The sequence below is a fragment of the Centropristis striata genome, chromosome 5, assembly GCF_030273125.1.
Source record: "Centropristis striata isolate RG_2023a ecotype Rhode Island chromosome 5, C.striata_1.0, whole genome shotgun sequence".
Taxonomy (NCBI): Eukaryota; Metazoa; Chordata; class Actinopteri; order Perciformes; family Serranidae; genus Centropristis; species Centropristis striata.
This window is the reverse complement of record NC_081521.1, coordinates 17,929,415-17,945,972: the sequence shown is the minus strand read 5'-3', so window position 1 is coordinate 17,945,972 and position 16,558 is coordinate 17,929,415. Positions and strand designations below refer to the sequence as shown.

Sequence of the window (16,558 nt, the reverse complement as noted above, 5' to 3'; positions counted from 1 at the left end):
TTCAATTTTCTCTGGTGTCTCAGTTTGTTAATGGCTGTAATGCAGACCTTGAAAGATGGAAATTTAATATTATAATATTAGAGCTTGCTCAGTCAGGTAAAATTGTAACAAATGTTATGTTCTTCTCCAACAAAATATATTCTAATGCTTTAAAATCTGCAGACCATTTTCAACTTCAGTCAGTCATAATATGGTAGTCTACTAATGTAATTTGTGATCTCCAGTCTTGAACTACCCCTGATTTAAGAAAAAAAAATGTTGGTAGCTGGGTAGTAAAGAAGTAGAGACTCAAACAGAGGCAAACAAAATGGTCAGCAACTTGTTTTTCTGACAACACCTGAATGCAGCACTCATTCTGTATAGTGGTAGAGTTTAATTAAAAACCACCTTTCTCAAAGTGGAAGCCATCTTCGTTAAAGTGCGACTGCTGCTGGCAATACCATCCTCCATCATATCCGTCTGTCTCATCCTCAGTCCCTGAGAATACCTTTGACAGAAATGTTTGACTTTCATGAAATTGAAAATGAAACATAAATCATGTACAGGAAATCAGAGGTTTATGAATAATTTGGATCTCAACATTTGCACACAGGTGTTAAAGTGGGTAACATTAACAAACACAACACCAACCTATAGATGAACTCCAAATGGCTTTGGAGAGGCCTACGAGAGTTGAATAAGATCGATCCGCTTCTGACAGATTTCCTCTTCTGACGATGGCCTTTTCTGCCACAAGACCTAATGGGTTAGTAAGAAAAATATTATATTAAATGACAATACATTTAACTAACACTGTGACAGCAAACATTACATCTGTGTCTACAACTAGTGATGGGCATTCCGGCTCTTCTCAAAGATTCAGCTCTTTTGGCTCGGCTCTCTTAGAAGAGCCGGCTCTTATGGCTCCCAAATGGCTCTTCATTCAGTAGCCTATCACAAGCAATTTTTGATTCAGTGTTTTCATAAAAGCTTTATTTTTATGTATGAAACCTTTAAAACCGAACACAACCACAGCAATCAAACAAATCAAATTTACAAATCAAGTAAACAAAGGCCAATGTCTTAACATGACATTATGACACTTGGCTAACACGTTAAAGATATAACAGTTACACATTTAGCTAGTTCAGCAAGATCATCTTCACATACGAACACCTTTCATATTATAATCCTGGGTCATAAGTAAAAATTTAAAAAAGAAAAAAAGAAAGAAATTAAAAACGGAAATGACAAATTCATATCTCCTCATCCTCGTCAGAAGCAGAAGTGTCTGAGCATAAAATTAAGTAGCTAACGTTAGCAATGGCATTTCTTACCATACATATCCATCAGCTTTGGAGACCATGTTTAGGTGCATGGGCTTCTTGCAGGTGGAGCAGATCATGCAACGCTTAAGGATTCCTCTTCTTTGCATCCATACAACAATTTTTCTCCGGCCGCGTATGTTGTCCTCTTGTTTTATTAATCGGCGAATTTCAGCACTCAAATTCGCCATGTTGGCATCCTTCAATTGAAGAGCGGGCAGCGACGCCGACGTCCAAAATTGCCTTCTCGACTGCTGCGTTCAAGTAACTCGAAACGCTGGGAAAAGGGAGATTCGAGTTGTTAAGCGTTAAATTAAGTGAATCAGGGTTATCTGTTCTTGGTAATTCTTTAGTTAACATTAGCTGAGAGTTTATGCAAGTGAACTGCAATGCAGTTGAATGTATTCACAGCCATAAACGAGATATTGAATTTAAGAAGCCAGAAACCCCGAGTTCCGATTAGCCGTGAACGCAGCACAGGACACCACGAGGACGACAGCAAAGAGAGACCAGGAGACGCACCTGTAGGCAGTTTCAGAGAGAAAGACGGTTTTAAGAGGCGAAACTTTTAACAAACTCGAAGGTAATATTTTTCAACACAGACTGTAAAACCTGAATGTATATTTTAGTATTATTTAAGTTTTGTTAGCTTTGTTAGCTTGTAAGCTTAACTTTAGCATCCTGGCCACGCCGGTAATTTAAGCTAATTCAGCCAACATGTTGAAAAAACAAATTTTAGCCAAGTGTAATTAGTCTCCTTGGTTCGAAAGCGCTCTCTGCTGCAGAGTTGGGCTATGAACTTTCTGCCACTGCCAGTTCTTTTTTTTTCTGCTACAGTTTTTGTTGTATAAGTTAACTTTCAGCAGTGAGTGAGGCTGTGTAATTTTCACATTCAAACCTCCGTTTTTTAATATTCGAATATGTATCCGAATTTAGAATATTTGTTGACAGCCCTAGAGCACTTTGCTGTAAAATGTGTGTCAAAAATAAACTAACATTAGCCAACACACAATGGCTCACATTAACTCTCTTGATTGTGTTGAATAGCCACGATGAACACTAGAAGGGGAGCTTTGAATCCTGTGCCACCAAAGGTCAGCAAGGCTTCCACTCCTGCTGAGGAGAAAGAGCAAATTGGTAAGTATTATCATTTTAAATGGGTTCTTTTTCTGTTAATTGCCCGAAATACAGACATAAATGTCTTTGTTCTTTGTACATAATATTAAGGTGTAGGCCTATAAGTTAGAGCTTAAACTTTGCTTTTACTGTAACTTTGATTAGAACAGTCATGCTAACTTAATGTTAGACACAAAACCAATTTTACCATGTTTCATGCTCAAATTCAAATCATGCTTTAGAAATGAATTATGTGTTCTGTGCAGCTCCTACAATCAAACATGAGTTGGCCATGGTCAAACTTCAGCTGGAAGCTGAGAGAGAGCGAGGAAGACTCCGAGAAGAAACCATAGCAATGCTGAAGTCCGACAAAGATTATTTGCAGCGTGAATTGGCCAGCAAGGCTGAAATGTTGCGGGAACTTGTAAAATCTGGCAGCAGATCAGATCAGATCAGCCATCGTCTAGTTCAGGTGACCAGTACACACACAGACATTCATGGCGGGAGACACAGCAAATGTTACTATACAGTGAACGCAATATTACATGAATTTTCACACGTGAATTTTGACATCCACCAACTTGGATTTTTATGCAATTTTTGTGATAACTAGAAACATAAGGAGAAGAAATATGAATGGCTGTTTTACAATTGTGTGTGTTCTTATTTATTACAGCAGAGTCTTCCAAGATGGAAAAAAAGATGAAAAGAGTCTTCATCTCAGATGAAGAATCCGACATTGCCTCAGTCGTAGCCACTGACTCCCCATTGTCCGATTCGTCTTTTGAGGAAGACACCAAGGCAAAGAAAAAACTCAAGAAGAGATCCCCTAAGCTGGGTGGAAGCCCAAAACCAGAGATGAGTCGCGTTCGAGGTAAGCTTGTTTTATGTTATCAGTAATAAGTCAAATTGACTGTTTTTACTGTAACTACGTAAGAAAGCCAGGCAGGAGTAGTAGCGTTGACGGACAACCCCATTCAGCCAATCAGCAGGAAGAGGAGCAGCGACAACGTCTTTTCCTCCAAGAAACTCACCAAGCGCTGATTCTGTCTCTTGTTTCAGTCCTGTAATGGATGGTATTTCATTTAGAACTGCCCTTATTGCTGTATTTAGGCTGCTGTTAGATTGCTCCGCCATGTTTGTTGTGGTCAGAGTCGCAATGGATCTCTGTGGATGCAGATATTTTTTTGAAACAATGCCATGTTTATAGAGATTTTTTTTCCTGAAGCTGTGTTTTTGTGTGAATAGGGCCTAAAACATTATAAACTCATCTTTTATGTATTGCACAACCAGTTCAATGACAGATTAACTTTTTTTCTTTTCTTTCAGTGAAAAACATCAGAGACATCATCAAAAGGTATAAGGCAGTACTCAAGAGGTACAGTGAGGGGGGATCGATGAAGACTGCATTCGAAGAAGTTGGTGTAGATCGCAACACTATTGCCAGAACGGCAGTTGTCGCAGAGCTCTGCCTCGCAGCCCCGGAAGCTTTCAGTGCACTTGACCGGTGGAATGACAAGATTGAGAAGCTGTCCGCATTTGTGGACAGATGCCGTGCGGCTGTTACCACCGAGATTAAAGAGCAGATAAACAGAATGAAAGAGGATGGTATCTTGTTACCTATTGCGCATTGAATGTGCCAAAAAAAAAAAGCTGTCAGTTCCAGGTTTATGTTAATAATCTGTTAATTATGTTAATGACATGCATTATGTTATAAATTGCAGTTTGCATTTGGTCTCAGGTGAAAGAGCTATGCAAGTTTTTTTTTTTTTTTTTTAATACACAGATTTTATTTATAACATCTATTTAATTGGCTGGCTCTAACATTACATGCACAAATGTGGATTTGAATGGTAAGGTACATCGGCTGATAACCGTTCAGAGTAATATTGTGGATCTACCTACCTTTTGGAGCTGTATTTCTTTAAAAAAAGATGTACTATATGATTTTGGTTTGATAAGAGACCGTTTTTGTACTGACCTATATTCACAGATTACAAAATAAAGAGTTGCTTTAAACATGGTTGACTTATATTTACTTACCGCCAGCAAAATACTGCTCTTAAGTGATCATCATTGTGTTATAATATCATACAATTACTAATAACTTTATACAGTGTTTCACTTTACTTAAGGCTCTTAAAGTCATCCTATAACATATTATTAACGCTTATAAGGCATTACTCCATTTCTGTAACTGTGCATTTAGTATCTGTTCTATGTTGAGCAGTTCTATGTGTGCCTTTACAACTGGCTAGAGTAAGGATGGTTATAATGTGTTATGTGACCCAGGACTTTAGATTCTTCATCAAACCTTAATATGCAGGTATAAAACATTATGAGTGTTTAATTTATAGTACATTATATCCACACTTACAATACTTTATAACCCTCGATATAAGGTCTTATACATGATTATACACCATTATAATGACATGTATGAAGCATTATAAATGCATTATAATGTCTTATGCATGTGCTTCTAAAGCATTATAAACGAGACCTTCATAGAAAGTGTTACCGAAGTTTCAAGTTCCTTGTTTGTCAGTGAAGAAAGAAGAGAAGCAGCAGTAATCCATCAGAGCATCAACATGAAACTCCATCACACTTTGATCTGCGTCTTCTTCCTCTGTGAGTACATTCATTTTTGTGTTTCTGTCACTTTATGTTGTTCTTTCATCTTTTTTCTTCTCAAGTGAATATGAGGCTTCACCTGATTCATCTGAAGGCTCACATTAACATAATTAATATTTTTACACAGAGTCAGGTCTGTGGATTTTAAAGTAGAAATAGATTTAATAAGGATCTCTTTGTGGACAGTATGGACAGAAGAACAGCAATTTGTTTAGGACAGACTTGAAACCATGTGAACCTTTGTTTTTTAATAGTTCATTACCAGTACATTTTACTTCTTCAAAATAATCTACATCAGTAAGAATAATGAAGGCAACAAGCTCAGTTATTAATATTAACTTACTTTACAAAGTAAAACTGCTGAAAAGAAATTAATAATTTCCTTGAATCATGATTTCTCTGGTGCCAGCCATCTGCAATGATCAGGGTTTTGCTTTTTTTTACAGGCTTGTTTTTATGGTTGCAGTGAATGATTATTTTATATTATCCTTGAATCTTTTTTCGCTATTTCAATTTTTTTTGTCTATCAAATATAAGAAGGAAAAGTCTTAAATTCTGGCTTTTGGGAAGTAAATGTTTGTCAAAACCAGCAGTGTTTTGAAACAGTGGTGTGGAAATAAGGCGTTGTTTATGGGCTGGTTCCCTAAATCATTCTGTTTGTCCTGTTGAGCAGAAAAGACTTATGAGAAAAAAGTTTGACAGAACTAAAATAAATTTTCTTGACCTTAAATTATTAATGAAACACAAACTTCTGATTACTGTTAACACCTCTATCAGGCTGCAAAAGCTTTAAACTGACTGAACGTAGAAAGGTTCAGTCTGTTGTCCTGTTTATTGCTGCTGTGTTGTGCTATTTTGTGTCTGTGTGTGAGAGAAAAGACTCTCCACTTTGATAGACAGTAATATCCTATTCTACATGATATCCTAAATTATATCATATTTTAAAACAATGTCATTATTGACATCAAAACCTCAGTAGGAGGTTGACATGTGTTTCATTAATGTGCTGCAGCAGTTACCCTTAAGTAGAGATGTCTCAATTTCAATTCAGAATTGAAAATAGATCGAAATTAGCTTGAATTATCATATTCAAAAGCAGGACTGGAGAAATCAGAGATTTGACCATATGGCTGTTGGTAGCATGGGGTTGTATTTGAGTGCAGGACCGTCTTGAACAGAGGAAAATAAGGTGAAAAACCACAACAGGTTAAATGATGTGGAGGGAATTAGGGCTACAGATAATATCTATATTTTCTCTGAAATAACGTAACTGCTTGTTTGATTGAATCCATTGATGTGTTGGATCACACCAGTGTGATCATTTTAGTAAACAAATCTGAATTTAGAGGGGCCATAGCTCACACAGGACATTTTAGAGAGCTTTAAGTTTTTTTTAACTCCACATCAGAATGTCCTGATATTGTCTGAGACACACTTGGCTCCCACAAAGTGAGCGAGGGCTTCGGGACGTCCCACTGTCAAATGTTAAAGTACATGAACGCTCTCTTAAAGACATTTTGAGATACATTTTCCCAAGTCCCAATATCTACAAACTTTTCCTGAGGAAATTACTCTCAATTCATAACATTGTGATATTAAAACAACGGGTTACCACCAGCCAAAAAAACCCCAACAAAATAATTGTAATTACATAATTTTTCTTTTTGTGCAGCCGTAATTATTAATGATCGTCATTTTGCGAAAGCGGCCCACAGAAAAAGCTGTTTCATATGAATTTTAACGTGTAGTGTCCGTGGCTGACAGAACGACAGTGATCTCAAACAAAACAGTCACATTTCCCTGCAGTCCACGATCTTCAGTCACAGACTGCAGTTGAACTCTGTGGATGTGTGTTAATGTGAAAGCAGGAAATATTATGATCAGACTGCAGCATCTTACAGACAGTAACTAACGATTGTTCATCTTTTCAACAGCTCTGCTGGATAGAAACACTGACTACCTTGTCTATCCAAGAACTGAAGGAGAGGATATGACATTTAAATGCGCCTGTCCTTTAAATACAAGCAGGAAGTTTCTCTGTAAGGAACCATGTGGACAACAGGACAATCTCATCGAAACTACCGAGGCCAGAGCTCAGAAAGGCAGATACAGTATTGAATGGAGGGGGGCTTCCAGGGGAGATGTTTCAGTGACCATCAAACAGCTGATCAGGTCTGACTCAGGACTGTACAGGTGTGGTTGTGGATCTTCATCCAAAAGGTTTAAAATCATTGTTGTAGATGGTAAGTTTCTACTGAAAGTCAAAAATGTTTGTCTTTTCTAAATAAAAAGTTGCTGATACATCAATTTATCTGTATATTAATGGAGCACACATACATATTTAATATTTAAAGTGATATTTTATTGATTCGGTTGCAGAAGCTCACAGATAAAAGAGCAATATTTCCTGTTTTTTTCATTTTATATTAATTGCAATTATAAACAATTGGTGAGATTATGATGCATTAAATTGCTGGGGATTTGTTTAAATTGTTGAACTGAGCAGCTCCCAGTGTAACTGTGGATCATTTTTAAAACTATTTATTGTGAAGACATCACATTGACATCATATTGTGTTATATTAAGTAACCGCTGATTGTTGTCATCTTTTCTACAGCAAAGCTGCCTAAAGATTCTTCTCTAGTCAAAACCCTCTACAAAAGAACTGGAGAAAACATAATATTTTTATGCCAATTTAGTCTCACTGGAATCAGGAAGTACTTCTGCAAGGAACAATGTAAAGCAAAGGACATTCTTGTTGAAACAACTGGTTCAACAGCTCAGAGAGACAGATACGGCATCAGGTCTCTAGGAAGTATTGAGACAGGAACGCGTCTGTATGTGAACATCACACAGCTGACCAAGTTTGACTCTGGACGATACAGATGTGGTGTGAACAGATCTTTGTCTCTAGATCCCTACCAGCAGTTTGAGATCATTGTCACAGATGGTGAGTTTGTTGTCAAAGTGGAATGAAAACTAATGAGAATAAAAATGTTTATTTGTTCCTTTGAAGGTCTGAAGAAAGTTTTCACGCTGATGTTTTAATACTGATTCATGGTCATAGCATAGAGAAGCATAGCACACAGAGGATCTCCTTCCTCTCATCAGGACTTGATTTGTTTCTGTTGTTCACAGCTCACACCACTTCTAACAAACCACCAGTTTATTCATCATCAGTCCCGTCAGCCTCCACAGCAACAACACTTCCACCACCTGAGGATACAACAACTAGAGTTACCTCCACACACTCTATTTGATCGATGAATCTTCTTCATGCATGTTAAATATTTTAATTTACATGAGTTTAATTGAGTGAGTACATAATATTGCAATAACACTTTACTTGGATGTTGAGCGACAGGTAGTTCAGAGTATTTGTAAGCTTTGAGTAATTTATTGGTTGAGATTGAACAATTCAACACTTTAGCTTTGTAAATGTTGGACAGATTATCAACAGAGGTTATGTGACCGTTGATGAACATTCATGTTCTCAGAATAATCTAGTTGAATTTTAACTACTCGTTCAACCTTTGCCGTACAGGTGTTTGACAGTATATATGCACATATTCAACACACAATTAGTGAACATTTCACTAAACTGTGAACTCTGATCAACTCAGTTTTAACTGAACTGAATGTGAGGTGAATAGCATAGATTCAGTGAGTATTTCAAATTCAACTAAATTATTCTGAGAACTCGTAGATATGTTCATGAAATTATATGCTGAACATGTACAAACAAAGTGAAACTGTTGGTTTATTAAATTTCAACTCACAAGAAATATTTTCTCTGAACTGTATGTCACTGAATATCCGAGTAAAGTGTTACCAAAATTGTATATGGATGGATAAAACTCAATATTATATATATATATATATATATATATATATTATTATTATTATTATTATTATTACTATTATTATTAATAATAATAATAATAATAATAATAATAATAATATTTAATATATTATATTTATTCAAAAAGACATGCATCAATTCCAGATTTTTACAAGCATTCACAAGATGTTTAAGAGTCCGTCTAGCTGTTTCCTCCTGCTTATATACATGTAAGTCTGTCTGTCCATACAGACGTATACTGTTTATGCATTTATATTTACTAGTGCAGTGCCCGTTGGAAGTATGTATTCATACATTACATGCCACACTACAACGTCTGCAACTCCATAAAACACATACTTTTCATAAGGTACGCACTCCATCCAGCACATACACATTGAACATTGATATTCGCTGGAAACCATTTGAATATTATTGGAAAATCGAATCTTGTAGCGGACTTTAAAACTCTGAAAGATAGGTAGGCTAAATAGACTTACAGATGAGATGAGTCAGGCGTGGAAATCCAGAGTGAATTGTGCTACTGACCAGGTGTAGGCCAGGCGGCAATCTCCGTGCCTGAGCATGGAGGCCACCAGGAAGTGCATAATGCATGCAATTCACCGAAAATTCCAGTAGGGGGTGCTAAGTTTGGCTGCAAAAGAAATCTGCCCATTCATTTCAGTGCTAAATTTGAAAACTTCTCACTTGATTTATTACTTCAGAAATTTTTTTCAGGGACAACATTATGGTCTCAATCGCTAGTAAAAAATCTTCTTCAAGACAATTTGATGTCAATAGTTCTAATAATGCCCCCATTTAGAAGAAAATAGAAGATAAAGAATCGTATGATTTGGGGCGTTTCTAGCTTTGATTGACAGGTCACTGACAAGGCGAGCCGTCACCAGGAGAGAAGCAGAGCAATGCGTATCCATGGAAACGTGTCAATAAAGTTATATATAACGTTATATAGATAGAAAAGAGGACGTTTACTGATTTGGTCTCATAACTTTGATCCTTTCACACTGTATTTTCACTTAATTACAGTTTATTTGAACGTTTTGTTCAGTAAAAATGTCTTGTTCAGTGTTTGGTTGGACTAACAGACACTCCAAGGAGTCGCTGCTCAGTTTTCTGAGGTAAGAAAGATACATTTTGTTTTTGTTTTTTTGCTAGCCAAAACTAACATCCCAGTTAATGCTCCAATTAATGCTAACATGAATTAGCAGCGGCTTCTCTCAGTCGGGTTGCCGGTGTAGAGAGGCTGTAGTCAGTGTCGTCAGATCCCTCGCGCTCCGCCACAGTCCAATTATGGTCTGCTCCGCGTATCGGAAACAAGATGGCGACGCAAGATGGCGAAGAGTATAACGCTGATCTCGAGGCTCCCAACGGGCAGTCCACTAGTCCATTAATCATACTAATCCATTAGTATGATTTGTTCTTTAAATGGCCATATATAATATTGTAGCGGACCATGTACTGTGGCTGTTTGGGTTGCGTTCAGTTAAGTTGTGCTGAAGTGTATGGGTGATGTCTGGGGAGTGGCGTTATCAGAGGCTGTGAAGCCTGTCAGTCATGGCAGTTGCCATGGCAATGCTGGGCGCGAAGTAGCCAGCTGGGATTGGCGGAGGGCCTGTGGGGGTGTGTCCTGGGGAGTTGTATGTGTATGGAGTGAGACGTGACAGAGCTAATGTTGATGCTATATGCCGGTTTGATTGTGTGTTTTATTGTTTTGCCGTTGGTTACGGCCCACAGTAGCCTGCGTTCAAGCTGAAGAATAAAGTTGCAATTGCCGATTTAATTGATAATAAATAAATGCATGAAGGTAGATTCCCCCTTCCCCAATTGGCACCTCTCTTCACGCTATTCTCACTGACCGTCTCTACTCTTTTTTTCTTCCACGGCGACATTACTCTGAACAGACAGCCAAAAAAATGCAAAGTGATATGATACTGTAATGCACAGTTTACTTACAGTTGATGCTTTTTGAAAAAAGGATCCAATTGTTTTCTGCTTTTTTGGTTTGGATGGCCTCATCATGCGTGTGTCGTTGGTTGTGGGATCCTGAACTAGGGGCTGTCCCACTGATGCCTGTCATACGTGCTCTGGGTAACCATGGAAACCAGGCTCGAGACATAAACGCCAGAGAGACCGGGTAACTTTTAAATTAGAATCTCTGACGACGCAGGCAGCCTGCCCAGCTCAACAAAATGATTGTCCGTCTTTGATCTGACTGTTTTATGTGAGTTGTTGCAAAGCAGTAAATTAGAACTAGTCTTTTGAATAAAAGTGAGGGGGACGGATTGAGGGTCATTCGAAACTGTGTACGTCAGAACCCCCCTGACGTACACACTATCTGCGCCCTTGGTTGAGAAGAGTAGGAACGAGTCTCCAAAAGTCTCCAATAACACCAGAAAAAGTCGCTAGATTTGTCGCTAGTCCTTTTAAAAAAAAAGAGTCACTAGAGGGGTCTGAATGGTGGCTAAATATAAAGTCGATTAGTTGGAAAGACTGCTCACCGAGTCGGTCTGTTGTCACATTCGAAATCCGTTGGTTAGCCACTACAAAAGTACCTGTATGGAAACAGAGGCCGAGGGGAACTAACGAGTGCGCGGAGCCAAAACACTCAACTTTCCAAAAAGTACAAAATGGAAACACGCCTTATGTTCTGGCGAGTTGTTCTGTTTTGCTGTAACTGTAACAGATGCTGCAGTATCAGTTATGATCAGCTGATGTCTTTCTCATTGATCAACCATCCACAGGGAAGCTGCTGTCTGTGGGGCTCATTCTGTCCGTCAAGATGCTCTTGATATTCCTGACTGTGCTGTTCTTCTGCTGCAGGAGGAGGGGCGGGGAATCAGAAGGTAAGACAACAGGAAACTCAATTTCTTTGATTCCTTTCTTAGTCCCTCCAACCTGATATTTGAGCTGAGGTAGTGAAGAAAAGAGAGGAGGCATTTATTAAAATGTGATGTTTTTATTTAGGCCCCATCATTTCAGAGTTAATTATGACATCTGGCACAGCTGCTTTAGCTGCCAGTCGCACATCTCTTTTATATACGTCAAAGTGTTCACAGTTCGATTTGATTCATTTGTTTATTATTGACACATTTTCTTATACGCAAATCCAATTATTTGGCAAACTTTGATGTTTGTTGATTTGTTGGTTTTATGCATATTAACTTGTATTCTTTTCCAACCACTTTATTGGACAGAAAACTAACAAAGAGTAAACAACTGAAACATTGAACATGGCAAAACAGCCATGTTTACAGGAGTTCACTATTAAAGAAGGGATTATACAGATCCACTATCTTGAAGTTTATGTCAGTTTGTCTATAGAGAGCAAACAAAATTATGTATTTTTGTCAGCCAACCCGGAAGTAGCCTCTCCATGGGGTCTGTTGAGAATTCTGGATCATTGCAGAAAATAAACTCTGTTGCAACACACGTTTCTGCTTTTGTTCAGCAGGATAATCTTCACAGATTAACTCGACTTTTATGATGTTTGAAGCGTTAATGCAGCTGTTGTTGGAAAAAACAAATCACACGTAGATTTAACATATATTGTGTAAGAAGGTATATCATCAAGTTCTATATTTAATCAAGGGTTTTAAAAAATACCAGAAGAGTGATTACTTGCTCTCTGTCCTTAGAAAACTGAGATCTTAGTTTGACCTTTTGAATTACATACACACACATTTGAAAAAACACCAAATCGAAAGAAATGATGTAGGAGTTTGGGAGAAAGATATATATAAGTCTTCCGGGCTCTGTAGATTATGCGTATAAAGAAAAAAAAGAAGATAAAATATCACATTGGCAGGAGACTAACAAGTATACGAGTTATAAACTTTGTTTTCTTCTTCCAGGCTGCAGATGACTGGAGTGAGCTCCATTACTCTGAGGTGGGTTTGCCTCGCAGTCCCGCCTCCTCAGTCAACAGCGCGCCCTGTGATCACACCGATGATGTCATCTACTCCGTGACCCGGATGAAGGCGAGCTCTGAAGACGCCTAACCGCCTCTCTATTTGACTGTTACTCTTTCTCTGTGGTGACCTCAGCACTGCTGTGGCCACAGTTTGTCTCTTGTGGCTTACAGGTGAATGGGGGAGAAGATCATTTATATTTCAAACACAGAGGTGAATTTGAGTGCTTTACATAGGCAGAGATCAGAATAATAATCAAAAAAGGCCATTAAGATAGAGTAAAATTAGATCATCTTAAAACAATGTTCAGATTCAAAACTGAACCCACCACATACATATATGTATGTGGTGGGTTCAGTTTTGAATCTGAACATTGTTTTAAGATGATTCCTAATTGCTAATGTTTTTGATTTGTATATATACAAATCAAAAACACAAAAGGAGGGGTTAACAGAAGTTACTTGGTGTAAATGGTGACGTTTTAAATGAAACATGTAGAATAAAATGTTTTTGCCAGGAATATCTCAATTTTAACTTTTTCTAACAGAATCTTTAACCAATGACCCGTTCAAGGACCATTGTAAAGTTCAAACGTCAGTAAAACATCACACACTGGTGACTGTAGCGTTAAAATGGCATTACTGGCTTTGTGTTCAATGAAGATTCCCTCTGAAACGTTAAGACTAAAATGCATCAGAGTCTTTAGAAAAGTTAATCTAACTGTCATTAAACGGGCTACATGTGCGACACTTTGAAGATATGATTGATTCTGCTGAGACCAACGATCACGTGACAAATATTCACTGAAAATCTGTTTACACAGAGCAGAGAGGAGAGGACAGGAGAGGCTGTTTACACAGAGCAGAGAGGAGAGGACAGGAGAGGCTGGAAACATGACAATACTTCAATATGTGGAGACACAATTTCTTTTTTCCAATATTCACAACACTTGTGAGCATTTGGAGAAGTGTTTATGCATTCCATTGAATTCCAATTCCAAAAAATATTTTTGTCAGAGAAATTCAACTTCGGTTTTTCTTTTTTTCTGATTTCTGTCATTTCTAACTGTGTTATTCTGCACAAAGACATGTTTGAGTCATTCCCACTTCTGTGCTGATTCCATAGAGCTGCAGGACTTATAGATTTATATAGATTTTATATATTGCAGAGAAATACAAGGACACAGAGAGGAGCGTGTAAAAAGAGTTGTTGGGGTCCAGAGGGTTAAAAGGAAAAATCTAATAAAACATATTATTACATTAACGTCTTATTATTGGCTCATCTGGATGAAGAGCAGATTTCCCAGCATGCAGAGGGCTGTCTCGTCCTGTAGGTGGAGACATTAACACACAGATTTAGTGAGGACAAATGTAAAAGTGTGTGTGTGTGTGTGTGTGTGTGTGTGTGTGTTTATTTTTCTTTGTGTGTTCTGTGTTTGCCCATTTCCTTCAATAATCACGTCAACAAATTATTTGACTTTTTGTGTCAAAAAGGGAATGAAAATGACCGAGTTAGTTTAAATTCTTCAATGTGATTCCTTAAAGTGACTGTTGTGATGTTTCATCAGCGCCTCATGAGGCAGGCTCTGTCAAGAGGAAATCTTTCCTCCAGTATTGATAAGCTACTGTTTGTATTGATTTTCCACAAAAATCTTTTTTTACATGCAGGGACACGTGCGGTGATGGAGCAGGAAAGCCAAAGATTTATTATTATTATTATTAATCATAATAATAATAATAATAATAATAATAATAATAACTAGAAAATTTCCTCTGGGGAAATTCTGAAAGGGCCACGGGGGCTACTGCCGGTGTGTGTACACTATGATGAGATTCTTCAGAGATTTATAACTATGCCCTTTAACCTCAAAATGTGTGTGTGTATGTGTGTGTGTGTGTGTGTGTGTGTGTGTGAAACATAAAGTTGTGTGTGTGTGTGTGTGTGTTTGTGTATGTGTGTGTAATTAAAATCACATAAAGTTACCTGTGTGTGTGTGTGTGTGTGTGTGCGTGCGTGTTTGAAGCATGTGTATGCATGTGTGAGGAGTGTGCGCACTTACACGCATGTGTGTGTATCTGTAACTGTAATCACATCAAAGATCAAAGGCAACAGATCAAAGCAATCAACAGAATTAACTGACACCTGTTCGCTCACAGTGACAGCGGAGGTGGACAGACTGAAATTTCTGGAACAGAAAGCATTTTTGGCAAAACCATAATACCTATCATTGATCCGACTTCACTTTGAGCGTCCTGAGTTCTTCCTGAACGTCTACATATGATTTTTTAAAAGAAAAATTTAAAAATAGCTTTGTTAGAGCGATCTAAAAAAACTGTTCCATCTTCCTTTTTTCCGAAATCTTCCTGCGTTTTTAATATGGGACCCAATGAGGCTGTTGGTGGTGTTGGTGGCGCATCTTTGCGTCGTGCGCCCAAACTATAACTCTGACAGCTTTACCAGAGGATTGTGAGTGAGAAGACAAATTTTCCTACATTTCTATGTATAAATTATTTCTGTAGAGTGGAATTTGCGGCCTGGAGCGCAGTTTTCAAATTTATTTTTTGACAATTTTTTCTCTCCCTCTACACTCTGGCGATGATGTCACACACTGTGACACGAACATTCCGTGCAATACACACCCATTATAATCTCAGAATTTCTCAAAAAATGATCATGATCATTGAACAGGGATTGATAAAAAACTATATGACCTATCGAAACGTGGATTAATACACCGATACACAAGACTTGTGTCTACTGTTTAAAGTTTAAATGGAGTCTCTAGGTGAAATTATGCTGGAGAAGTTGACGTTTAAAAATCTCCAATTCTTTTTTTTTTCGCTCTTACGTCGCGAAAAATTCGTATTCTGTAGAGAAAAGTAATAGCACACCGATCCCGATCAAACCGCACGTTTTGATATATAATTTGTCCTGCAACTCTTCAAGTTGTAGGACTAGTAGCGGGACGAAATTGCGTCCGGAAGAGGAAGAAGAAAAAATCCACAGTATAACAGTACTGTTATAGTGGGGAGCAGTGCCCCGAGCACTGGTCCCTACAGCTATTGCTTTTATCCAAAGCGACTTACAGGAAGAATAAAAGCAAACAATCAAGGTATAGTGCAATAAGAGCTATTAGTGCATCAATAAGTGCTAGTGACAATTCTTTGAGGAGTAGAATTATCATGTGGTGCTAGGAAAGAAGATGCTCTCTGAAGAGTTGGGTCTTCAGAAGTTTTTTAAAGGTAGAGAGGGACGCCCCTGCTCTGGTTGGAACTGATAGTGTGTTCCACCAGCGGGGAACAAGAAATGCAAATCTTTATTCATCAGCTCATCGGTCAGTGCCATTACTTTATCAAATGTATCATTTTCATTCCTGAATGGTGTGTAGCTGTCCTTGAGCCCTTCAGATCAATACATTCTGTAACTGATAGTGTGGAAGATTGCAAGCCCTTGGTGGCATAGTCGCTGACTTCAAATAGCTGGTTGAATGTGACAAGCAAAAACAAAAACTTTTTCGTTTGCATTTGGTGCAATATGGAGTCAGCTTTTTTTTTTGTTTGGCCAGAATGTTCGGAGAATGTGGCGAGGGTCTCCTAAATAGGTCTCAGGAGCATCAACACCTTACTGACTGCATTTGACCATGAGCTCCACCTCACATCACAGGATCTCTCCAGCTCCAGTGTTTTTTGCCCTGGTCACATCTGCTTTTGAATTTCCAGAAATTTGGCATGTCT

The 16,558-nt window shown here is 38.0% G+C and overlaps 1 protein-coding gene and 1 long non-coding RNA gene across 2 annotated transcripts; both read left to right on the top strand.

The window, feature by feature from the left end:
• The first annotated feature begins 1,534 nt into the window (after positions 1–1,534).
• Positions 1,535–2,803, top strand: LOC131972054 (uncharacterized). The gene is made up of 3 exons (XR_009394427.1): positions 1,535–1,887; positions 2,352–2,441; positions 2,687–2,803. It is a non-coding gene; the product is annotated as an uncharacterized LOC131972054 (long non-coding RNA).
• A 223-nt stretch (positions 2,804–3,026) lies between these two features.
• On the top strand, positions 3,027–4,439 carry LOC131972179 (coiled-coil domain-containing protein 106-like). Its single transcript, XM_059333963.1, has 2 exons — positions 3,027–3,294; positions 3,750–4,439. Exons 1-2 carry the CDS (start codon positions 3,057–3,059, stop codon positions 4,052–4,054), a joined length of 543 nt encoding a protein of 180 aa, XP_059189946.1. The 5' UTR covers positions 3,027–3,056; the 3' UTR covers positions 4,055–4,439.
• Positions 4,440–16,558: the final 12,119 nt, after the last annotated feature.

Bases quoted from the DNA above. Each gene is read 5' to 3' on its own strand.
- LOC131972179 (XM_059333963.1), top strand. From the start codon at position 3,057: ATGGCTGTTTTACAATTGTGTGTGTTCTTATTTATTACAGCAGAGTCT. The intron at 3,295-3,749 runs GTAAGCTTGTTT...CTTTTCTTTCAG, and splicing joins AGAGATGAGTCGCGTTCGAG to TGAAAAACATCAGAGACATC.